The 17,982-nt window shown below is 44.5% G+C and overlaps 1 protein-coding gene across 2 annotated transcripts in view; it reads right to left on the reverse strand.

The window, feature by feature from the left end:
- Positions 1–228: 228 nt before the first annotated feature.
- The window catches only part of ESYT2 (extended synaptotagmin 2), a 74,476-nt gene continuing 56,722 nt past the window's right edge, over positions 229–17,982 (reverse strand). The window contains exons 14-22 of one of the 2 annotated variants that reach the window (XM_060107671.1): positions 12,293–12,367; positions 11,030–11,116; positions 9,256–9,405; positions 7,632–8,020; positions 6,389–6,487; positions 4,893–5,024; positions 3,842–3,947; positions 3,430–3,479; positions 3,203–3,341 (exon numbers count right to left, since the gene is read on the reverse strand). In XM_060107671.1, the coding sequence (XP_059963654.1) occupies positions 3,296–3,341; positions 3,430–3,479; positions 3,842–3,947; positions 4,893–5,024; positions 6,389–6,487; positions 7,632–8,020; positions 9,256–9,405; positions 11,030–11,116; positions 12,293–12,367 (1,134 nt within the window). In that variant the 3' untranslated portion in view covers positions 3,203–3,295. Of the gene's footprint in view, positions 3,342–3,429; positions 3,480–3,841; positions 3,948–4,892; positions 5,025–6,388; positions 6,488–7,631; positions 8,021–9,255; positions 9,406–11,029; positions 11,117–12,292; positions 12,368–17,982 lie in introns of both variants that reach the window. The other variant, XM_060107670.1, reaches the window with a different exon arrangement.

Here is a 17,982-nt window from a genome sequence, read left to right on the forward strand (position 1 = left end):
TATCTTTCAGAAGAGCTGTTTTCAAAACTCAGAGTCTGAGGTAGGCAGAGAATAGTCAAATTAAGATGGAAACAAAAGGAGTAATATCAGTGCTCTGAGGTAGTTCTTTTGAAAATGAAAGACTTCACAACTAGCAAATATAAATACAATACTGTAACCACTTTTCAAATTATCTGCTTCCACACTAAAAATTTTACTCCAAAAGACAAAGGAAGAACAAATCACAAGTGAGCTAACAGAAACGTTTTATTGAATAAACACATGCACTGTCGTGTAAAATTAGTTGAGCGGAAAGGGCATTCTACAATAAACCCTCTGCTGTGTTGCATCCGCAGCGGGCCATCCAGCTAGACTGGAGTTAAAGCAACAACCACAATATAAACACACACGCTGACTGCATCTGGCTTCAGTGCTTGACAAAGGAGGGCTGACCTCTGGATGAGGAATAAACTTGGTGAATTCAGCTGCAAGGCTCCTTCTGTTTTAACCTGAAGCAACGCCTCACACTTCCTACTTTAAGGCACAGGATAAGCAACAAAGTAACAATTCAAATTAATCAACACTAATTTCCCCTCCATTGGTTTGGTTCAAGGTAGAAAAGCTAAAGTTCCCTTTTCCCAGATGAATCAATTATTCAGAACCACCGGCCATGAAGGTTTTGAGAACGGAGTGTCCATCACCAGGATCCTGGAGCCCGGCCGGGGGTCTGGCCTGATACTGATTCTCAGCTGCCCAACTGGACACAAGAGGTTCCCAAAACACCCATCGGCCATCAAGACAGAATCCTACGTGGGAGGTAATTCAGTGACCTCAGAGTCATCCCTTTCCTTTCAAAGAGAATGGAGCTGGCTGCTGGGTCTGTGTCCAGTCCCAGCGTCCATACAGAGGGTGGGCATCATGCTGCTAACTGGCTTTGTTTGGGTTTTGTACCTTTCACGGCATTTATTTTGCCTAATTGCTTAATTAAAGTATTCCACAGTGTAAAATACACGTTGAATAGGTGAACCACGTGGCTACAAAACCCAAAAGCTGGGGATGTTGGTAGAAATCACTGGTATGCTACATTTCAGTGAGTGTTTCTCCTGTCTTAGAAATATGCCAGGAGCCAGGGGTCCCCAGCCCCTGGGAGGAGGACCGGTTAGGAACCGGGCCGCACAGCAGGAGGTGAGTGGCAGGTGAGCGAGCAAAGCTTCACCTGCCACTCCCCCATCGCTGGCGTTACCGCCTGACCCATCTTCCCCCACCCCACCCCCAGTCCACGGAAAAACTGTTTTCCACGAAACCGGTCCCTGGTGCCGAAAAGGCTGGGGACCACTGCCAGAGCCCTGCAACAAACTTTTTTTTTTTTTTTTTTTGGCTGCACCGCATGGTTTGTGGCATCTTAGTTCCCCGCCCAGGGATCGAACCCGGGCCCCTGGCCGTGAGAGCGTCGAGACCTAACCGCTGGACCACCAGGGAATTCCCACAACAAACCTAATTTTTAAAAAACCTCCAAAGATCTAATACCACGGGCAGGCAACTAGATTTAGGAATTACCTGCCTTCCTCACGCTGCTGCAATACCAGAGTTAGGTGTTTCCCGAGCACACACCCCTGGGTGTCACCACGTTCGTAACGCCCTCGCGCGCTGACAGAGGAGATGGTCTCTGCTGGGGCTTCGGAGAAGCTTCGTGACCCAGGAAGCTGCGAGAGCACCGGGTCTGCACGACTGCGTGAGACCTACTGCGAGGCTACAGGCCCCATCACACGCACACCCAGGGTTCACAGTGTGCGATGGGCACAACTGAAACCCGCCAGAGGGCAGGAGCAGCAGTGGCGTCCACACAGGCACTTGGGCAGGCCAGTCACGCCCAGGAGGTCCATGGCGGGGGCCCTAGTGAGGTCTCTGACTCAATCTCACAGCTCTGTTTTCCCCAGGATTACTACATAACCGTAGGGTGCCCTCTGGCTAAGGAAGTCATTTGCATCACACGCCTTAGAATCCTTAAAGCTCTTTCTGCACACGTGCACCCTGTGTTCGGGGCATGCACAGCTACCGCGCGGCTATGGAGCCTCATCTCCTAAGAGGCTTGGGGCCTTTAAGTATCTAAAACATGCTTTTCATAACCTAAGAAGAAAAATATCCCCCAATAAAAGCTGTATAACAATATCCCAATACTGAGGTCAGTCATGGCCTAAAGTGAGGAAACCCAGTACGGGGTTCTTTACAACCAGCAGCCGCCGCGCCGGAGCCCGGGGACCGCGGTGGCGGCTGGCGCCGCTCGGAGGCTCTGTCCTCTGCGTGCGTCACGCTGACGATCACGGGCCGGAGTCGGCTCCCGCCGCGACTTCCTCGCTACTCACCCCGACCTACCTCACAGCCTCTACGGGGACAACGTGAGTTTGTCTTTCTTTTCGGGCTGAAAAACACTATAAATTTCACAACAGACTAACTGCTAACATTTAAAATCCGTCTGTATTACATTTCAGGAAAAGTATGATTATGTGTCTGCACTGTTTCATGAATAAGTTACAACAAGCAACTAGAAATAAACTTAAGACATTCCATTTTATGTAAGAAATTTCAGATTAGTGCACTATGATTTATGAACCATGACAACTCTCTTAATATTTTATATAACTCAGTTATATGACATTTTTCTTTATAAGCACTTCAACTGACTTCTCAATAATACATCTTTATATTTATGAAAGTGTAAATACTTCGAATACATTCTTTCATCATTCATAATGGGCAGAAATATACTAATATTTACTAATCTTTCAGCTTTTCTTTTTAAAAAGAAACACCACAAAATAGGTCACTGAGAGCTTTTTCCTGCAGAGGCAAAAACGGTTATTTGTCATAAGAATTTAATAAGTTTTAGAAGAAAAAAATATATATATTTCCTTGATCCATTTTCTTCTGAATTCAAACCAGCATGTAGAGGTTATAAAAAATAGTCTATTTACACAGCATAGTGCACCTCAGTGATATACAAAACAAAGCAATAAAAAAGCACAACCATATATCGGCTTCCTAGGAGAGACAACTGACGTACAGCTTTACGCACACAACGGTTGACCACTGTCCTATGCACGCCGAAAAAACTGGTGAAATACTAGAGGAAATTAAACATACAAAACTTAATGCTAATAATGGCCAAATAACGCCTAAAACGTCAATGTTTTATAAAACCACTAAGGGACAAGTAACCAAGTACATGAAATTATAAAAAGAGCATGGGTGCGTCTGTGTGGGCTGCGTGTCGGCACGGGACTGGCAGATACAGCGGGGGCTCCTCGGCCAGCGCAGCCTACGTCACCACGTGGGGCCTCGTCCCATCCTCCGTGAGGTCGTACCTGAGACACAGGAAGACACGCGGTCACAGGGGAAGCGCTCCTGAATGGACGCACGGGGCTCTGCATCTGTCTGTTGGGGGACACTCACCACTGGGTCCAGCCTTTGGCGAGTTCTTCAGATGCCAGACCGACCAGGACCTGTGGTGAGAAAAGGCCTCCAACAGTGGGTTTCAGGCCTCTCACCATCGCTTCCGATCTTCTCTGGCAACACACTCTCCCTCATTTTCAGCCTCTCACTTTTCAACTTTTCTACCCTTATGATCCACCCATGACCTATATGGTCAATTATACCCAAGAGGCCCTTCCTGTATCCAACAGTCTTGACAGGAAGTTATGACAAAGTACCAGGGGGGATAATTCACATCGATACCGGCTCACAAACCACTCACAGCAGCTTAGCTGATGTGGATTGTCCATGTACATAAATCTAGTCTAAAAAGAGTACTCTGGGTTAAGTGTTTAATTTTTACAAGGCGTAGGACTTTTTTTTTCGAACTTACTTTGCCGAGAAGCCCTTTATCTTTGGACAGGAAGCCACCGCTGTTCTTCACGGCCACGTCCAAGGTTCTCCTCTGCACGTCCGGCAACGAGACACTGAAATCAAAGCTGAAGTGGAAAAAAGAGGATCATCCTTAAATTTCTCCATAATTTTGCTCTGTTTTACTGTAACTAAAAAATGACATTGCTGCTTAGGAGACCATTCCAAATGTGATGTTCATTTTTTATTATAAAACTGATCTCTCCTGCTACATGTTTGGACCTGGCCCTTCAGGAAGACTCAAAGTTTTTTTTTCCATTATTTTCCAAACATAAGAGGAGACTGGAATCCTAAACATGCGAAAGGCTGACCCTGTGGCTCCCCCGTGTGGACACGACGCCTGACTCCCGGTGTAAAACATGGGCCGTGGTGTGTGAGACACACCAGGGAGCCCAGGCCAGTCCGCTCCCCCAAAGAGAGTGAGCTCCAAGCCTGTGAGTGAACAGAAGTAGGGTGTCCGAGAAGCAGCCTCACGGAGGAGGGGATCTGCAGGCATCTTCTGGTGGCTGAAACCGGATGCTGCAGGACAAAAGCCTCCAGAAGCGAAGCTGGCAAAGCAGAGGACAAGGTCGGAGGCCTTGTGGGGACGCGGGGACACATGGACGTGGCCGGCCTTCCCGAGAGCGAGCAGCCTGAACCCCAGGTTTGCAGGAACTCTTAGAGGCTGCGGCTGAGCCACACACCCACACCAGGGCTGGGTGCCTGCCCATCGGTTTCCCACCTCCGTGTAAATAAAGTCACTGGTGAGAAACCATGATTAGGCAACTAGTAACTGAGTTAGATATCAACACCAATCGACTTACTATTTCCCTGGTGGAGTGTGGCCTGAGGATTCACGATGTGATGCTCAAATGCCTGTGTATTTATTTATGTTAACAAGTTTATGACCGCTCTTGGGGAGGCGTTTCTCACTCCTGCTCTCACTGGTGTAAATGCCTCAGTCATTCCAAGGCACCACCAGGCCTTCCTTGAGTGGTGAACACAACTGTCTACCCCACTGAGTGGACGCGTACCTCTGATCAAACACGGGGTTCAGCGTTTTCTTTGACACGTGTGTTTTTCTCCTTCCTGACCTCCTCTTGTCTGGTAACAAATACAGGCGGACGTAGGGATCAGAGCCGTCTTCGGAGAAGGCAATGAGATTTCTTATAACACAGACCAGAGAATGCTCGGTGTTAGAATCTAGTAAAATGACAAGGAGCACCGCACTGGAACTTGCTACCTGGTTTTACTTGTATCCCGTGACTGCCTCCTTCCCACGCACACTTCGTTCGGCGGCTCTGCAGAGGTGGCCTCTGCCCCGTTTCCTGCACCCAGGGTTTGGGGGATGTTCTGACCCACAGAGAATCACCTTTCCACACTGCTTCACTGTCCCCTCCCAGTGAGGGGACACGGTCAGCCTCGCGGGAGACCCCTCCCCGGCTCCTGCTCAGGCCACGGACCCCACCCTCTGCCCTTCGTCCACCCGAACGCTTCAGAGACGCAGGCCCACCTCCTTCATGCAGCTTCACGCTGCTCTTGTCCTCGGACAACTGGGCCAAACATGCTAGTATTTAATTACAGCCGACCCTTGAACCACATGGAGGTTAAGGGCTCCAACCCTCTGCATACATGGTTCCGCATCCTTGGAGTCAACCAACTGCAAATCGTGTAGGGTGGTGGCATTTACTACTGAAAAGCTCCACGTGTAGGTGGAGCCATGCCGCTCAAACCCGTGCTGTTCAAGGGTCAGCTGTCCCTGCAACCACTTCCAATTGTTCACTTGCTGATGGACCGAAAGCCCATGAGGGAGAGTCCTCTGAATCGGACTGCTGCTCCGGAATCTCGCATAGTAATTATCTCGGCAGCAGGAACATAGAAAGTGCTCAATAAATAGGTAGTGAAGCGAACTCGACATTTATATAATCATGTTTCTAAACGTTACTAATTTTACTTTCCTGTTTCCACACCTTTTTATAACATCCAAATATTTCTATCACATATTTACATCACAGCTACTAGTGAGACAATCAAGTCACATAAAGGAAAATAATCAGCTCCACACCATCAACGTTCATCAAATACAAACTGGAGCAACACCGTCAGATCACGTTACGTTTACTGAACCGGTACAAATGGTCCTGCTTGTGGGGAACAGAGCTCGTCTGCTCTTCCCAAACAACGACAGCTATTCCTGTCACTACCCACCAGACTTGACTGAATTCTCTGAATTGTTATAAATCTACTCCTGGAAAGTGAATCCCCAAAAGACACTTCAATAAAAGAAAACTAGGCTTATTATAGCGCTGTAAACGTTCAACCATAGGGAATGTCTCATAAACTACAATATGGCAGTTTAAGGGAGTGTTACAAAGCAACCAAAATGGTTGGTAACAGAAAATGTTATGAAACAAGGTTAAGAACCTGAAAACCAGGACTACAGCATCTAATTGCAGCGCCGCCTACTTGCTCTCGTCTGTGAATGAAACAAATTGCTGTCCGTGACGCGAGGGCCGAGAGCCCAGCTCACCTGCAGGAGTGCACGACCACCACCAGCTTGTTCCTCTGCGAGCTGTGCCGGACGGTCAGCTGGATCTGCCCCAGCGGGGACTGTCCCAGGGTCGTCCCACTGGGGAAACAAAGCCAAGAGTGAGAGCACTCCTCAGACAGCACAGAGGCTGTGAGCACGTTCATTCACTCAGACAGGAGGGAAGCAAAGTCCCCACGAACGTGAACCTAGTCTGAACTTCTGGGTATAAACGGACCAGCTGCATTCATATTTCATCCGAGGGTTCAACATAACCCAACTACTAAAATCCATGGCCCAAAGTGAAAACAAGACACAGGCGTCTCCTTACACACATCAACTCTTCAGTGTTTCTGAAGCTATGTCTACCCTAGAACTGCTCAAACCTGCGCTCCTTTCTCAGAGCCCCTCGCTGTGCCCCTCACGGGTCGTCTGATGAAGTCACACCCCCTCCCCTCCAGACCCGTCTCAGGCTGAGGCACCAGCTCCAGGACAACCAATGATGGCTCTGACTCAGCTCCAAGATCTTCTGGGTTTCTCCCCAAATTTAGCTCCTGAGAAAAACTGGTTTCTTATTTAAAATTCTATTTCTTTCTAGAGCAAGGGAGAGACAGGGACTGCTTCCTTTCTCCCGAAATCGCAGCCACGAGCAGAGCTGCTCTGCGCATGGGTTACGGCCGCCTGCCCCGGCTGAGCCCCGGGCCACAGGCTCCACACCTCGGCCTTAGCTTCGTGCTCAGCACACCGCAGGGCAGCAAAGAGGAGACCGCCCCAAAGGGCAACCCACTCCCCCTGCTGAGAGGAAAAGGCTCACGTCGGAAGCTTAAGGTAACTGCGGACTTTGTCCTTATCTAAGGAAACCACGGACATGCCCATGACTCACGGGGCATAAGTGAGAAATCCACACAAACATCCACAGACAAGACAAACCCGCTGGGTGGTGAAACGTGTGGGGGCCAAGCATAAAAGAGCAGGGCCTGTTCTCATGTGACAAACATGTCCAGCTTCCACCAAGCCTTTCCGCGTCAGGTCAGCTTTAGACTCTGCCTTCCTGGTCTGAGGATCTCTCCACTGTTCCTAAGCCAAATACTAGGCCCTGGAAAATGGCGGGTTTACTTTGAAAGCCAAAGGCTCGGTGAGCGAAAGGACCACACTGCCTGAAAGCTGTCTGGCTTAGGACCGCGTTCCCTCCCCGCAGCCGGCGGGTCAAGCGCCGATTCAGCAAAAGCAAGGGGCGTCTAGTTACTTCTCCAGCTGCCGCAGCCTCTGTCGCAGCTCCTGCGTGGCGACGGGCAGCGAGATGTCTGAGGCGATGCTTGGGGTGGGCTCCTTGACAGAGATGTGGCTGGGGGAGCCGGTGCTGCCGGCCTGGAGGCTGGAGGAGCTTCTGCCCAGGTCCCGCGGCCCCTGCGGGCTGGCGTCTGCGGGCTGGGCTCTCTCTTGCACACCCGGCTTATCATCGCAGCCCCCGAGGACCGGCGTGGATGGGGCTGGGCTGCTCTCACCAGTGCCTGGCGATGCAGACATCTGAGATCTGACAGATATTTTTCTCCCTTCCTTGGAAACAGAGGGTCGCTTTACTTGAGCTGAGTGCTGGTGGTCTGGAGACCTTTCTTGCTTTTCAAGGTGGAGTACCTAGAGGTGAAAACAGATACAAAATTAAAACGGGTGACACTGGTAACAGCCTCATACATGAATAGCTTTAGAGATACCCATTTGCAAACGTTTCTTTAAAGCTTGGCACAAAACATGAAAAACAATCTAGCCTCTCTGTTCAGCTATCCTACCATATTACAGAAAGTGTAGAAAAAGGCACATGCAGGTAACCGTCACAGCACCGCATGGTGCAAGCCTCACTTCTGTGCATCTCTCTCGGGCCTCCTCCTGGCCACTCTTCTGCACAGTGGTGACAGCTTGACAGTGGCAGAGCCCGAGCCACAAATCCCATCCTACACTGACCCCTATCCTACCGTCTCCACCAGCGACCGTGGAAGGGCGAGGCTGCCGGACCCCTAGGGTCGACATGGGAGCAACACCTCCCCGCTTTGCTTCCTTTCACATTAGCTCTGAGTGTGCACATGTCCCCGAGCAGTCTACACCCTGCATTGGGGGTCATCCCGACGGCCTGAAGCTTCTTCCCGCTTTTACCAAGTAAAGCTGCAGCCAACACCCCCAGTTCTGTGTTATTACCAAGAGTCAGGTTTCCAGAGAAAGGGCTCTGTGATTTACAACTGAAGACGCTGAAGTCCCTTCTGGAACGGCTGTGACCGGGCACAAGGAGCCCGTTTCCACCACACCTTCCACAGACTAAGTCTGTTTTACTTTTTTAAAAAGTTGGTTCTGCATTTTAATTTGCATTTTAAAAATTAGAGAGTCTTAGCATTTTCCCGTATGTTTGCCAGTTTTATTTTCAGCATTTCCTTAGGTACTTACAAATGAATCATCATCTATTTTGGACAATATTTTTCCTGTAATCTCTACCGTCTTGCAGAGTTTTTTTTAATTCTTTTTTTCTGAATGACCTTTGAAAATTTAACATTAGCAGAAAACTTTACTGATCCAGATAGCAATACTTTCTGGACAAAAGGATTAAAAAACAAACAAACAAAAAAGGCTGGTGGGATTCATGTGAAAGCCCAAGGAACAATTCCGGGCCTGCTCAAGCAACCTGGAAACACTGCTGCTGTCGGTGTCGGAGTCCAAGCCCTGGCCATCTCTCCCCTGAGCTACACAGCCAGCAGCAATGTGAAAACTCACACTCCCCGTAAAGCACCTTCCTGTCATCCCTGCCCTGCGTCCAGCACCGTGAGCACCATGAGCACTGCCCACCCAGGACCCTTCCCCCAGCCACGCTCTGGAGACGGCAGTACCCTGAGGGCGAGCTTCATCTTCAGCGAGCTGTTGGGGCCTGAGTTACTGAGCTGGAACCGCTGGTTCAGGGTCATGTCCTCGCAGGTGAGCAGCTGGCTGAGAGGGATCCTCAGGTTCCCCAGGCAACACTGGTGCTGCTCATCTTTCACCTGCCAAACACGACAGAGCGCTCAACGCTGGGGATGGAGACAGAACACGCAGGAAGGCCCCAAACCCCGTCTTCGGCCACCTCCTTCTACGTCCTGTCGCCATGCACAACACAGTAGGAAATCCCCTCAGGGAGACTCAAAACATGGCAACAAGTAATGCTACAGTGTAGCCATGTCACAGGGCCTGTCATCTCCCAATCACATAGTCATAATGAGCACGAGAAAGAGAAAACCCCGTTCGAGGAATCCATTACAAGGACCCTGAGCTGAGGGGCGGCAGTCCACACAAATCTGAAGATTAGAAGGAAATGTCTCCAGTCCTGTGAACACGGTGACAATACACACGCCTGGTGGTGTGCCACGTTCCAGGGGTGACACTTGTTCATGGAGAAGACCCATTTCCAAGTTTCTTTTAAGACTTCTACTCGAAATGTACAATATCTGCTTTAACTGCACGACAATTTCTGGCTCCTGAATAATAACCTTCAGCTTTGCCTCTGCAACAGGAATCACTCCTGTTAGGTTGCTGCGATACAGGTAGTTTAACCAAAAGGAGTAAGAACTTTGGTGGTTTCATAGGCTCTACAGCAATGATCAAATAAGTTAACTACACGTGAAAACCGAACAGCCTGATTGCTTATTGTTTAAACTGTAATCGCAAAAGCATTTTTTAATGAAATAACTAAGTTTACAGAACATTAAAAACTATTTTTTTAAATCTAAGGTCCAGTTACTATAGATTATTTTAAGAGGAGTGCAAAAATTCTTTGTTTTGAAGGTTACCCGATCTTATCCTTTTTTTAAAATTGAAGTACAGTTTATAATATTGTATTAGTTTCAGGTATATAAAAGTGATTCATTAACTTTATAGACTGTACTCCATTTAAAGTTATTACAAAATAATGGCTCTAGTTCTCTGTGCTGCACAATATAACTTTATTGTTCACTTATGATGCAAAAATTCTTAAAATTTTAGCAAATTAAATTGAACACATAAAAAGGATACTACATCACAAGTGGGGTTACGCCCAAATAAAGATTTGTTTGCAAGGTTTTCTCACGTTAAATCTTGAAAACCAGTAAATGTTTGCAAGATTTAAGATTTAAAAGTCAACACTGCATTTCACCATATTTACAAACTTAAAAAGGAAAATCACGTGATCATCTTGTAGCAAAGTCTCTGACAATAGTCAACACCCATTCATGACAAAAACACTCAGCAAACAGGCAGGAGGAGTAGAAGGAAGTGAAACACAAAGGCTTTGCCCTTAGGATCTGGAAGGAGGCAAAGGTGTCCACTGACGCCGAGGCCGGGCTGGCAGCGAGGAAGGAACAGCAAGGGAAGCGTCATTACGAGCAGTACCCTGAGGTAGCCACACAGAAGCGACTAGAATAAGCACGTCCAGCAGGGCTGACAGTGGTGCCGACATGTGGACACCAACACCCACTGCACCTCTGGACGCCAGGAACAGTCAGTCAAAGGTTAAAAATTAAAAACTGACCGCCCCCCGCCCGACACTTAGGACATGAACCCCTCTGGTGGGCCCACGATGGCGGTTCTCCCCGTGTTGACTGTGTGACGCAGAGATACAAACACAACCACGTAAACATGCAAATCACTGACCTCCACCTCGAGTTCCTGGCGCTTGGGATTGTGGACAAAGAAAGTGAAGTTTTCCTCCCACACAGGTTCATTGGTTTTATACCGAATCTGAAAGAAATATCCAAAATCAGCTCTGGGATAGTTTCTGTGGAAAAGCACTACCACACTGTGTTTATCGAGTATTGCACTTGGAAGCTAAGGATGACACCTATCCTCTGGGCTGTCCTATCATGAGTTAACTGTGGAAGGTCCAGAGTGTGTCAGCAGATGACCTGCCAGCAGCTCCCAGCCCAGGTCCCAGCCCCCATGACAATGCGCCATCTGCACGTGTGGTCCTCACTCCACGACCTCCCCAGGCCGGCGGAGTGCTGCACGTCAGGAAGTTTCTTAGATTAATGGTTAGCAGTTAAAAAAAGGGAGGAATTCCTGAAATGTTTCCTGAAAGTAGCACATATTACAGCAACAGCAATGCCCTCTCTCAATTTTTGAACAGAATCATATTTTTTGAATAAGTCCCCTACATATGAACCTTCAAGCTGTGAACTTTCAAAGATGCGAATGTGTAGCCGGCTCCAGAGAGGAACCAGAGCCTGTGCCGTCCACGCCAGGCTGAGGGAAACTGCAGCCTCTGCCTTCTGGCTCCTCCTGCTGACCATCCCTCCTGTCCCTCCTCCAGTCGGTAACTCTTCTCGCCTGTTCACTCGATGCCAGCCCCTGGATGCCAGCTGTTGGACTGTACTACTGTACTTTTCAAGGTACTGTACTGTAAGATTAAAAATGTTTTCTTTATTTTTTGTGTTTGTTTTTTATGTATTGTTTGTGTGAAGAGTATTATAAACCTATTACAGTACAGTACTATATAGCCGCCCGATTGTGTTAGTTGGGGACCTAGGCTAACTCTGTGGGACTTAACGAACAAATTGGACTTACGAACTCACTCTCAGAAAGAAACTCATTCGTATGTAGGGGACTTACTGTGCACTGCTGGTTGTCTTTTAAACAAAATATTAATAGGACATTCAAAGGAAACTTAGAATTTGTCCCATGTCATCTACCCATGAAATCAAGCAAAAGTATAATTAACATATTCATGTCACTTTTTAATGTTACTTTTAAATGAATATATTTGATACCAAATTAAGTAGCTGGTTATCAAACAACTGATTTGAGAAAAACAAAAGAAAGACTCATAAATCAATGGTCTTGATGCCTGCACCACCCCCAACTGGTGACAGTGACAGCACGGTCACAGGGAGCGCCCCAGTCAGACTGTCGGCGCCTTACCTTGCTCTCCTGGGCCTTGTGACCAACTGACATTTGGACAAGAGGATTTGGGTTGCTGTTTATTTTCTTCCCTGACTAACCAAAAACAAAAAACAGATAAAAATCAATAAACACATCTTGAAATGGGGATTACTAAAAACAGAATTATTGGCTTATATTAACAGTCATTTCTATTTACTTCTGATACTTCAGTTACAGGGAGTATCTAGGCACAATTTAACTGGAAAACAATTAATTGCTAACACACCCCAAAGCCATAATTGTATCTACATAAAATAAATCAAGAAAACTTGTATTTGCAAACAATTTTAAAACGTTAAGGTCTTTTATTTCTTAAAGCAAGCAACTTTGGAAAAGTGGAATCTTCCGAAAATCTTTAATGTTAATTCCAGCTCTCAAAACTTATTTTACTAGGGTAACAAAATGAATAAAGTGCAACAAATGGAAACAGAAAAGCACAGGAAGGACAAATGTGAGAGTGTGTGATTCAGAACAGTCTTCTGGTTGAAATAGTAAAAATAATAAAGTGTCAGAGGCACATTTTTATGTTTTTAATTTAGTATCTTCTGTTCAAACATGTAGCTATCAGATTATCGAACCTTGCTTACCAGCTGCTAAGTAATTTTGACTGGAAGAATAAACATCAATCTAAATCGCATTTAAGCAGATACAAATGCAATGAGAAAAATTCAGGAATAAGAAAAAATGGTAAGAAGCATACTTTAGCACAGACAGCTGATAGAAGAATACATAGTAAAATGCAACATATATGGGACATGAGGTTTATTTATAACTTAGCCCCACAGAAGATGCTGTTAAATATTTGTGTTAGTGGAAATTAATTAGAAGGTCACAAAATGTTTTTAAGTTAAATAACTTTAGAGTCAATCCTCAACACTGCAACAATGACAGAGGCGTCAAATTCATGATTATTGGAATAAAATATTACTAGCCCAAACCTACTGCGATAATCTAGTTTCTGGTTCATCTTTTTGATGTGAATGAATTCTGCAAAATGAAATAAACGTTGTTAAAAAAAATCCAAGGCTACAGACTGCCGTGGGAGAATACTAACTTCCCCCCTAAATCCACTTCTCCTTCTTCCCTTAACACGAGAGTCCCAGAGTCATAGCTGAGCACAAATCCTCTGTGACACAGAGTCTATTTCCGAATCTCCCTTGTAGTCAGGTGTGGCCCTGTAACAGTCTGGGGAGGTCTGGCCTTTGCTGTGCCCCCCTTCTGGCTGGAGGCATTGAGTACCACAAAGCCACAGGCCAGAATTCTGTGACATTCAAGGGAAATAAACTTCTGTCTTTACTTAAGCTACTGCTACTCATGAGTCTTTGATACAGAAGCTGAGTTTAACTAATACACTTACTTAATCTCTGAAAAAGTAGCCATTCATTCACAGAGGTTTACTGTAGCTTATCAGTTACAATATACCCCCCCCCTTTTAAACTTTCTAACATCACTGAAAACAAAATGAAACTTACAATTGATGACTTTAAATGCCTGTTTGAGGGCAGATTATAGTAGAGTGGTAGTTATCACTGCTTTCTTCAATTTATTTTGCGTATATTTTCCTTTTGTGTGTGCATGTGACATGATAAAAATCTGTTTATCTTAAGTCTAAAAATTCTTTCAGTAAGTATAAAATAAACACTATCAAACCTTAACTAGCACCTTACTTTCTTTCTTAGCAGTTCATAAAATAATGGTGTACAGTCGTCCCTCAGCATCTGTGGGAGGTTGGTTCCAAGACCCCCCAGGATACCAAAATCCGAGGATGCTCAAATCCCATCTATAAAATGACCTGGTGTTATCCTCCATATAATTTAAGTCATCTCCAGATTACATATAATACCTAATAAAGTGTAAATGCTATGTAAATAGTTGTAAACACAATGTAATGCTGCTATTTGGAACTTTCTGTAGATTTTTTCAGGATATTTTCGATCCTCAGTTGGTTGAACCCGTGGATGCAAAACCTGCATCCTAAAATGGATGATGTTTTGGATTCTATGAAGTAAGGTTAAATCAGTGACTAAGTTTTCTATCAGGACGCAATATTCAAAATGCATCAGTACAAGTAAGACACACAAGGTATAATGAAAATATAAGCGTTTAAGTCAGACTGCGTTGAATTTAAATCTTAGCTTTTTACCACTTGATTACTGAGATCTACGTATTTATTTGAACCTCAGTTTTCATATCTATAAAATGGGCATAATACCACTTCCAGAGCTCAGCTGTTAGGCTTAAATAATATAATAGCAATTAAAAATATACATATTATGCTCGCTACACTGGGCACTTTTACATGCATGTACTTAGTTAATGTACTCAACACTCCCATACAGGAGAGAATATCACTACCACTCTGAGTAACAAACCAGGGAGAACTCAGCAGCCTGCTGCAGGTCCCACTGACGAGCAGTTGTGCTGGGATTCAAGCCCAGACAGTCTAGCCTAACTGGAGAGCCTTCATTCTAACCATCACGCTCTGTGGGTCAATAATCTTCAGTTATCAAAGAAATGGTGAGTGAAGGTTATGGATATGATTCCTCCCAGTGTTTTGGTGAGGATCAGGTATTTCTTTCCGACCCTCCCTATCCCACCCATCTAGGTCGTCACAAAGCACCGAGCTGATCTCCCTGTGCTATGCAGTTGCTTCCTTCCCACTAGCTATCTATTTTACATTTGGTAGTGTATATATGTCCATGCCACTCTCTCACTTTGTCCCAGCTTACCCTTCCCCCTCCCCGTGTCCTCAGGTCCATTCTCTACAGCTGCTTCTTTGTTCCTGTCCTGCCCCTAGGTTCTTCAGAACCTTTTTTTGTTTGTTTTTTAGATTCCATATATATGTGTTAGCATACAGTATTTATTTTTCTCTTTCTGACTTACTTCACTCTGTATGACAGTCTCTAGGTCCATCCACCTCACTACAAACAACTCAATTTTGTTTCTTTTTATGGCTGAGTAATATTCCATTGTATATATGTGCCACATCTTCTTTATCCATTCATCTGTCAATGGACACTTGGGTTGCTTCCATGTCCTGGCTACTGTAAATAGAGTTGCAATGAACATTGTGGTACATGACTCTTTGTGAATTATGGTTTTCTCAGGGTATATGCCCAGTAGTGGGATTGCTGGGTCCTATGATAGTTCTATTTTTAGTTTTTTAAGGGACCTCCATACTGTTCTCCAGAGTGGCTGTTATCAATTTACAGTCCCACCAACAGTGCAAGAGGGTTCCCTTTTCTCCACACCCTCTCCAGCATTTATTGTTTGTAGATTTTTTGATGATGGCCATTCTGACTGGTGTGAGGTGATATCTCATTGTAGTTGTGATTTGCATTTCTCTAATGATTAGTGATGTTGAGCATCCTTTCATGTGTTTGTTGGCAATCTGTATATCTTCTTTGGAGAAATGTCTATTTAGGTCTTTTGCCCATTTTTGGATTGAGCTGTTTGTTTTTTTGATATTGAGCTGCATGAGCTGCTTGTATATTTTGCAGATTAATCCTGTGTCAGTTGCTTCATTTGCAAATATTTTCTCCCATTCTGAGGGTTGTCTTTTCGTCTTGTTTATGGTTTCCTTTGCTATGCAAAAGTTTTTACGTTTCATTAGGTCGCATTTGTTTATTTTTGTTTTTATTTCCCTTACACTAGGAGGTGGGTCAAAAAGGATCTTGCTGTGATTTATGTCATAGAGTGTTCTGCCTATGTTTTCCTCTAAGAGTTTTTTAGTGTCTGGCCTTACATTTAGGTCTTTAACCCATTTTGAGTTTATTTTTGTGTATGGTGTTAGGGAGTGTTCTAATTTCATTCTTTTACATGCAGCTGTCCAGGTTTCCCAGCACCACTTATTGAAGAGGCTGTCTTTTCTCCACTGTATATTCTTCCCTCCTTTATCAAAAATAAGGTGACCACATGTGTGTGGGTTTATCTCTGGGCTTTCTATCCAAACAGGTATTTCGACTACTCTGCTAACTAACTAGTACTCCAAAGGAGTAGGCCACCTCACCTCCTCAGTGTGGGGTGGGGTTAAGGGCTTACTAAATACTGCATCAAAGCAGAATGCTAGTCTTCCTCACTTCTGAAATTTAACTTATTCTTCTGGATGAAACTGATTAAAAACCATTCCTGATTCCTTTGGATAGTTTCTTAAAGCAACTACATTTAACCCCTCACCCCCCAAAATATTTAAGTCTAAAATGCTCAAAGAAATTAGAAAAAAATAATAAAACATTTGTAAGTCATAGAAAACCTTTAACAATTTAGCCAGAAAATACATGCTCATGTCATTTTCGGGAGTGGAGCTTAGTTTTCAATATACCTCATTTAATGAGATTTAAAGCTTCTTAAAAGATCTGTCATCCAAACTAGCAGCACCAAAAGCCACGACGAGGTCACTGACTCAGAGCCAGCCCTGACTCAGCATATTGGAAGAGGTGATTTTTTAATGGAAAGTCACAGTGCATCGGGCATATGTTTTAATCACAATCTAAAAACTGGTTAAGATTTTAAACAGAACTTCTATTTCACCATTTTCACAAATACAAATCCAATTTAAGTACAGATGATTTAAAACCACCTTAGATACTGCTGCCTAAGGCCAACAGGACAAAAGTCTAATTTACCATATTGGTATTTTGTAAAATTTATCATCAAAATCGACTTAAATTCTTCTAACTACTAATTCTTTGACAACAAAAGTAGGCTCTCCGCAACTAAACAAGTAATTACTCTATTACTTTGGGAAGAATTTGTCAATAAACCGATAAAGGTTAGAGCATCATCTCTTTCAATATGTTTTAATTAACTTTCAAAGGGAAAACTATTAGTTTACCTTTAAAGCTTTCTGAATTGCAGCCTTCTTCAAGACATCAGGGTTAAATTCTAATGGGTTACTCTTTCAAGTCAGAAGAAAATGAATACACCAAGGGTTAATAAAACATGCAATGAGGAGTTTATGTTAAGGTTAATGACATGAAAATTTACGAAAACAACAACAACAACAAATCTTTAAACAAAAACCACCGAGAATTACACAAAGAACCAGTATAAATCATTTGTAAAAGTATTCTTTATGCCCAAGATTTTATCTTAGACTAAACCTTTATAAATATCAAAACATATTTCCTTACCCTCTATGATTACTGTTCTTTTACTCCCCCACCCCTCGTCTTTGGGATTTGAAAAATCCAAGAGTGAAACTTGAGGAGAGGGTTCTATTTACTGTCCTTTGCTTGAACAAACCCCTAAAATATCAACCATAATTAACCTAAAGGTTTTATCTGAAGTACAAGTGAATGGGCCACAGATGCCCCAACTGCTCTCAAACCAAATCATATCCTCTAACACCAAACCCTACTTTTCCTCCTTCTCAACTTTACCTTCTAGTGGAAAACCACAGCAGAGATGGGACCTGATCTATTTCGTCCCCCATTCTTTTCCAAGCACAAAATGCAGAGGCTGATTAGATCACCTCAAAAGTTCCTCCTCGCTTTAAAGTTCTATTATTACAGGTTTTATGTCCTACTTTTATTGATTTTTAAAAACTCATTACTTTCTTGCCCTCAAAAGGGCAAGACTGAGTTGTTTTGCAAGATCCTTTGAGGATTAACATTTAAGATGAAAAACTTGATCACTTTATCAAGTGATCACTTGATCACTTTAGTTGT

The sequence above is a fragment of the Mesoplodon densirostris genome, chromosome 9 (assembly GCF_025265405.1).
Source record: "Mesoplodon densirostris isolate mMesDen1 chromosome 9, mMesDen1 primary haplotype, whole genome shotgun sequence".
In the NCBI taxonomy this organism is placed as follows: domain Eukaryota; kingdom Metazoa; phylum Chordata; class Mammalia; order Artiodactyla; family Ziphiidae; genus Mesoplodon; species Mesoplodon densirostris.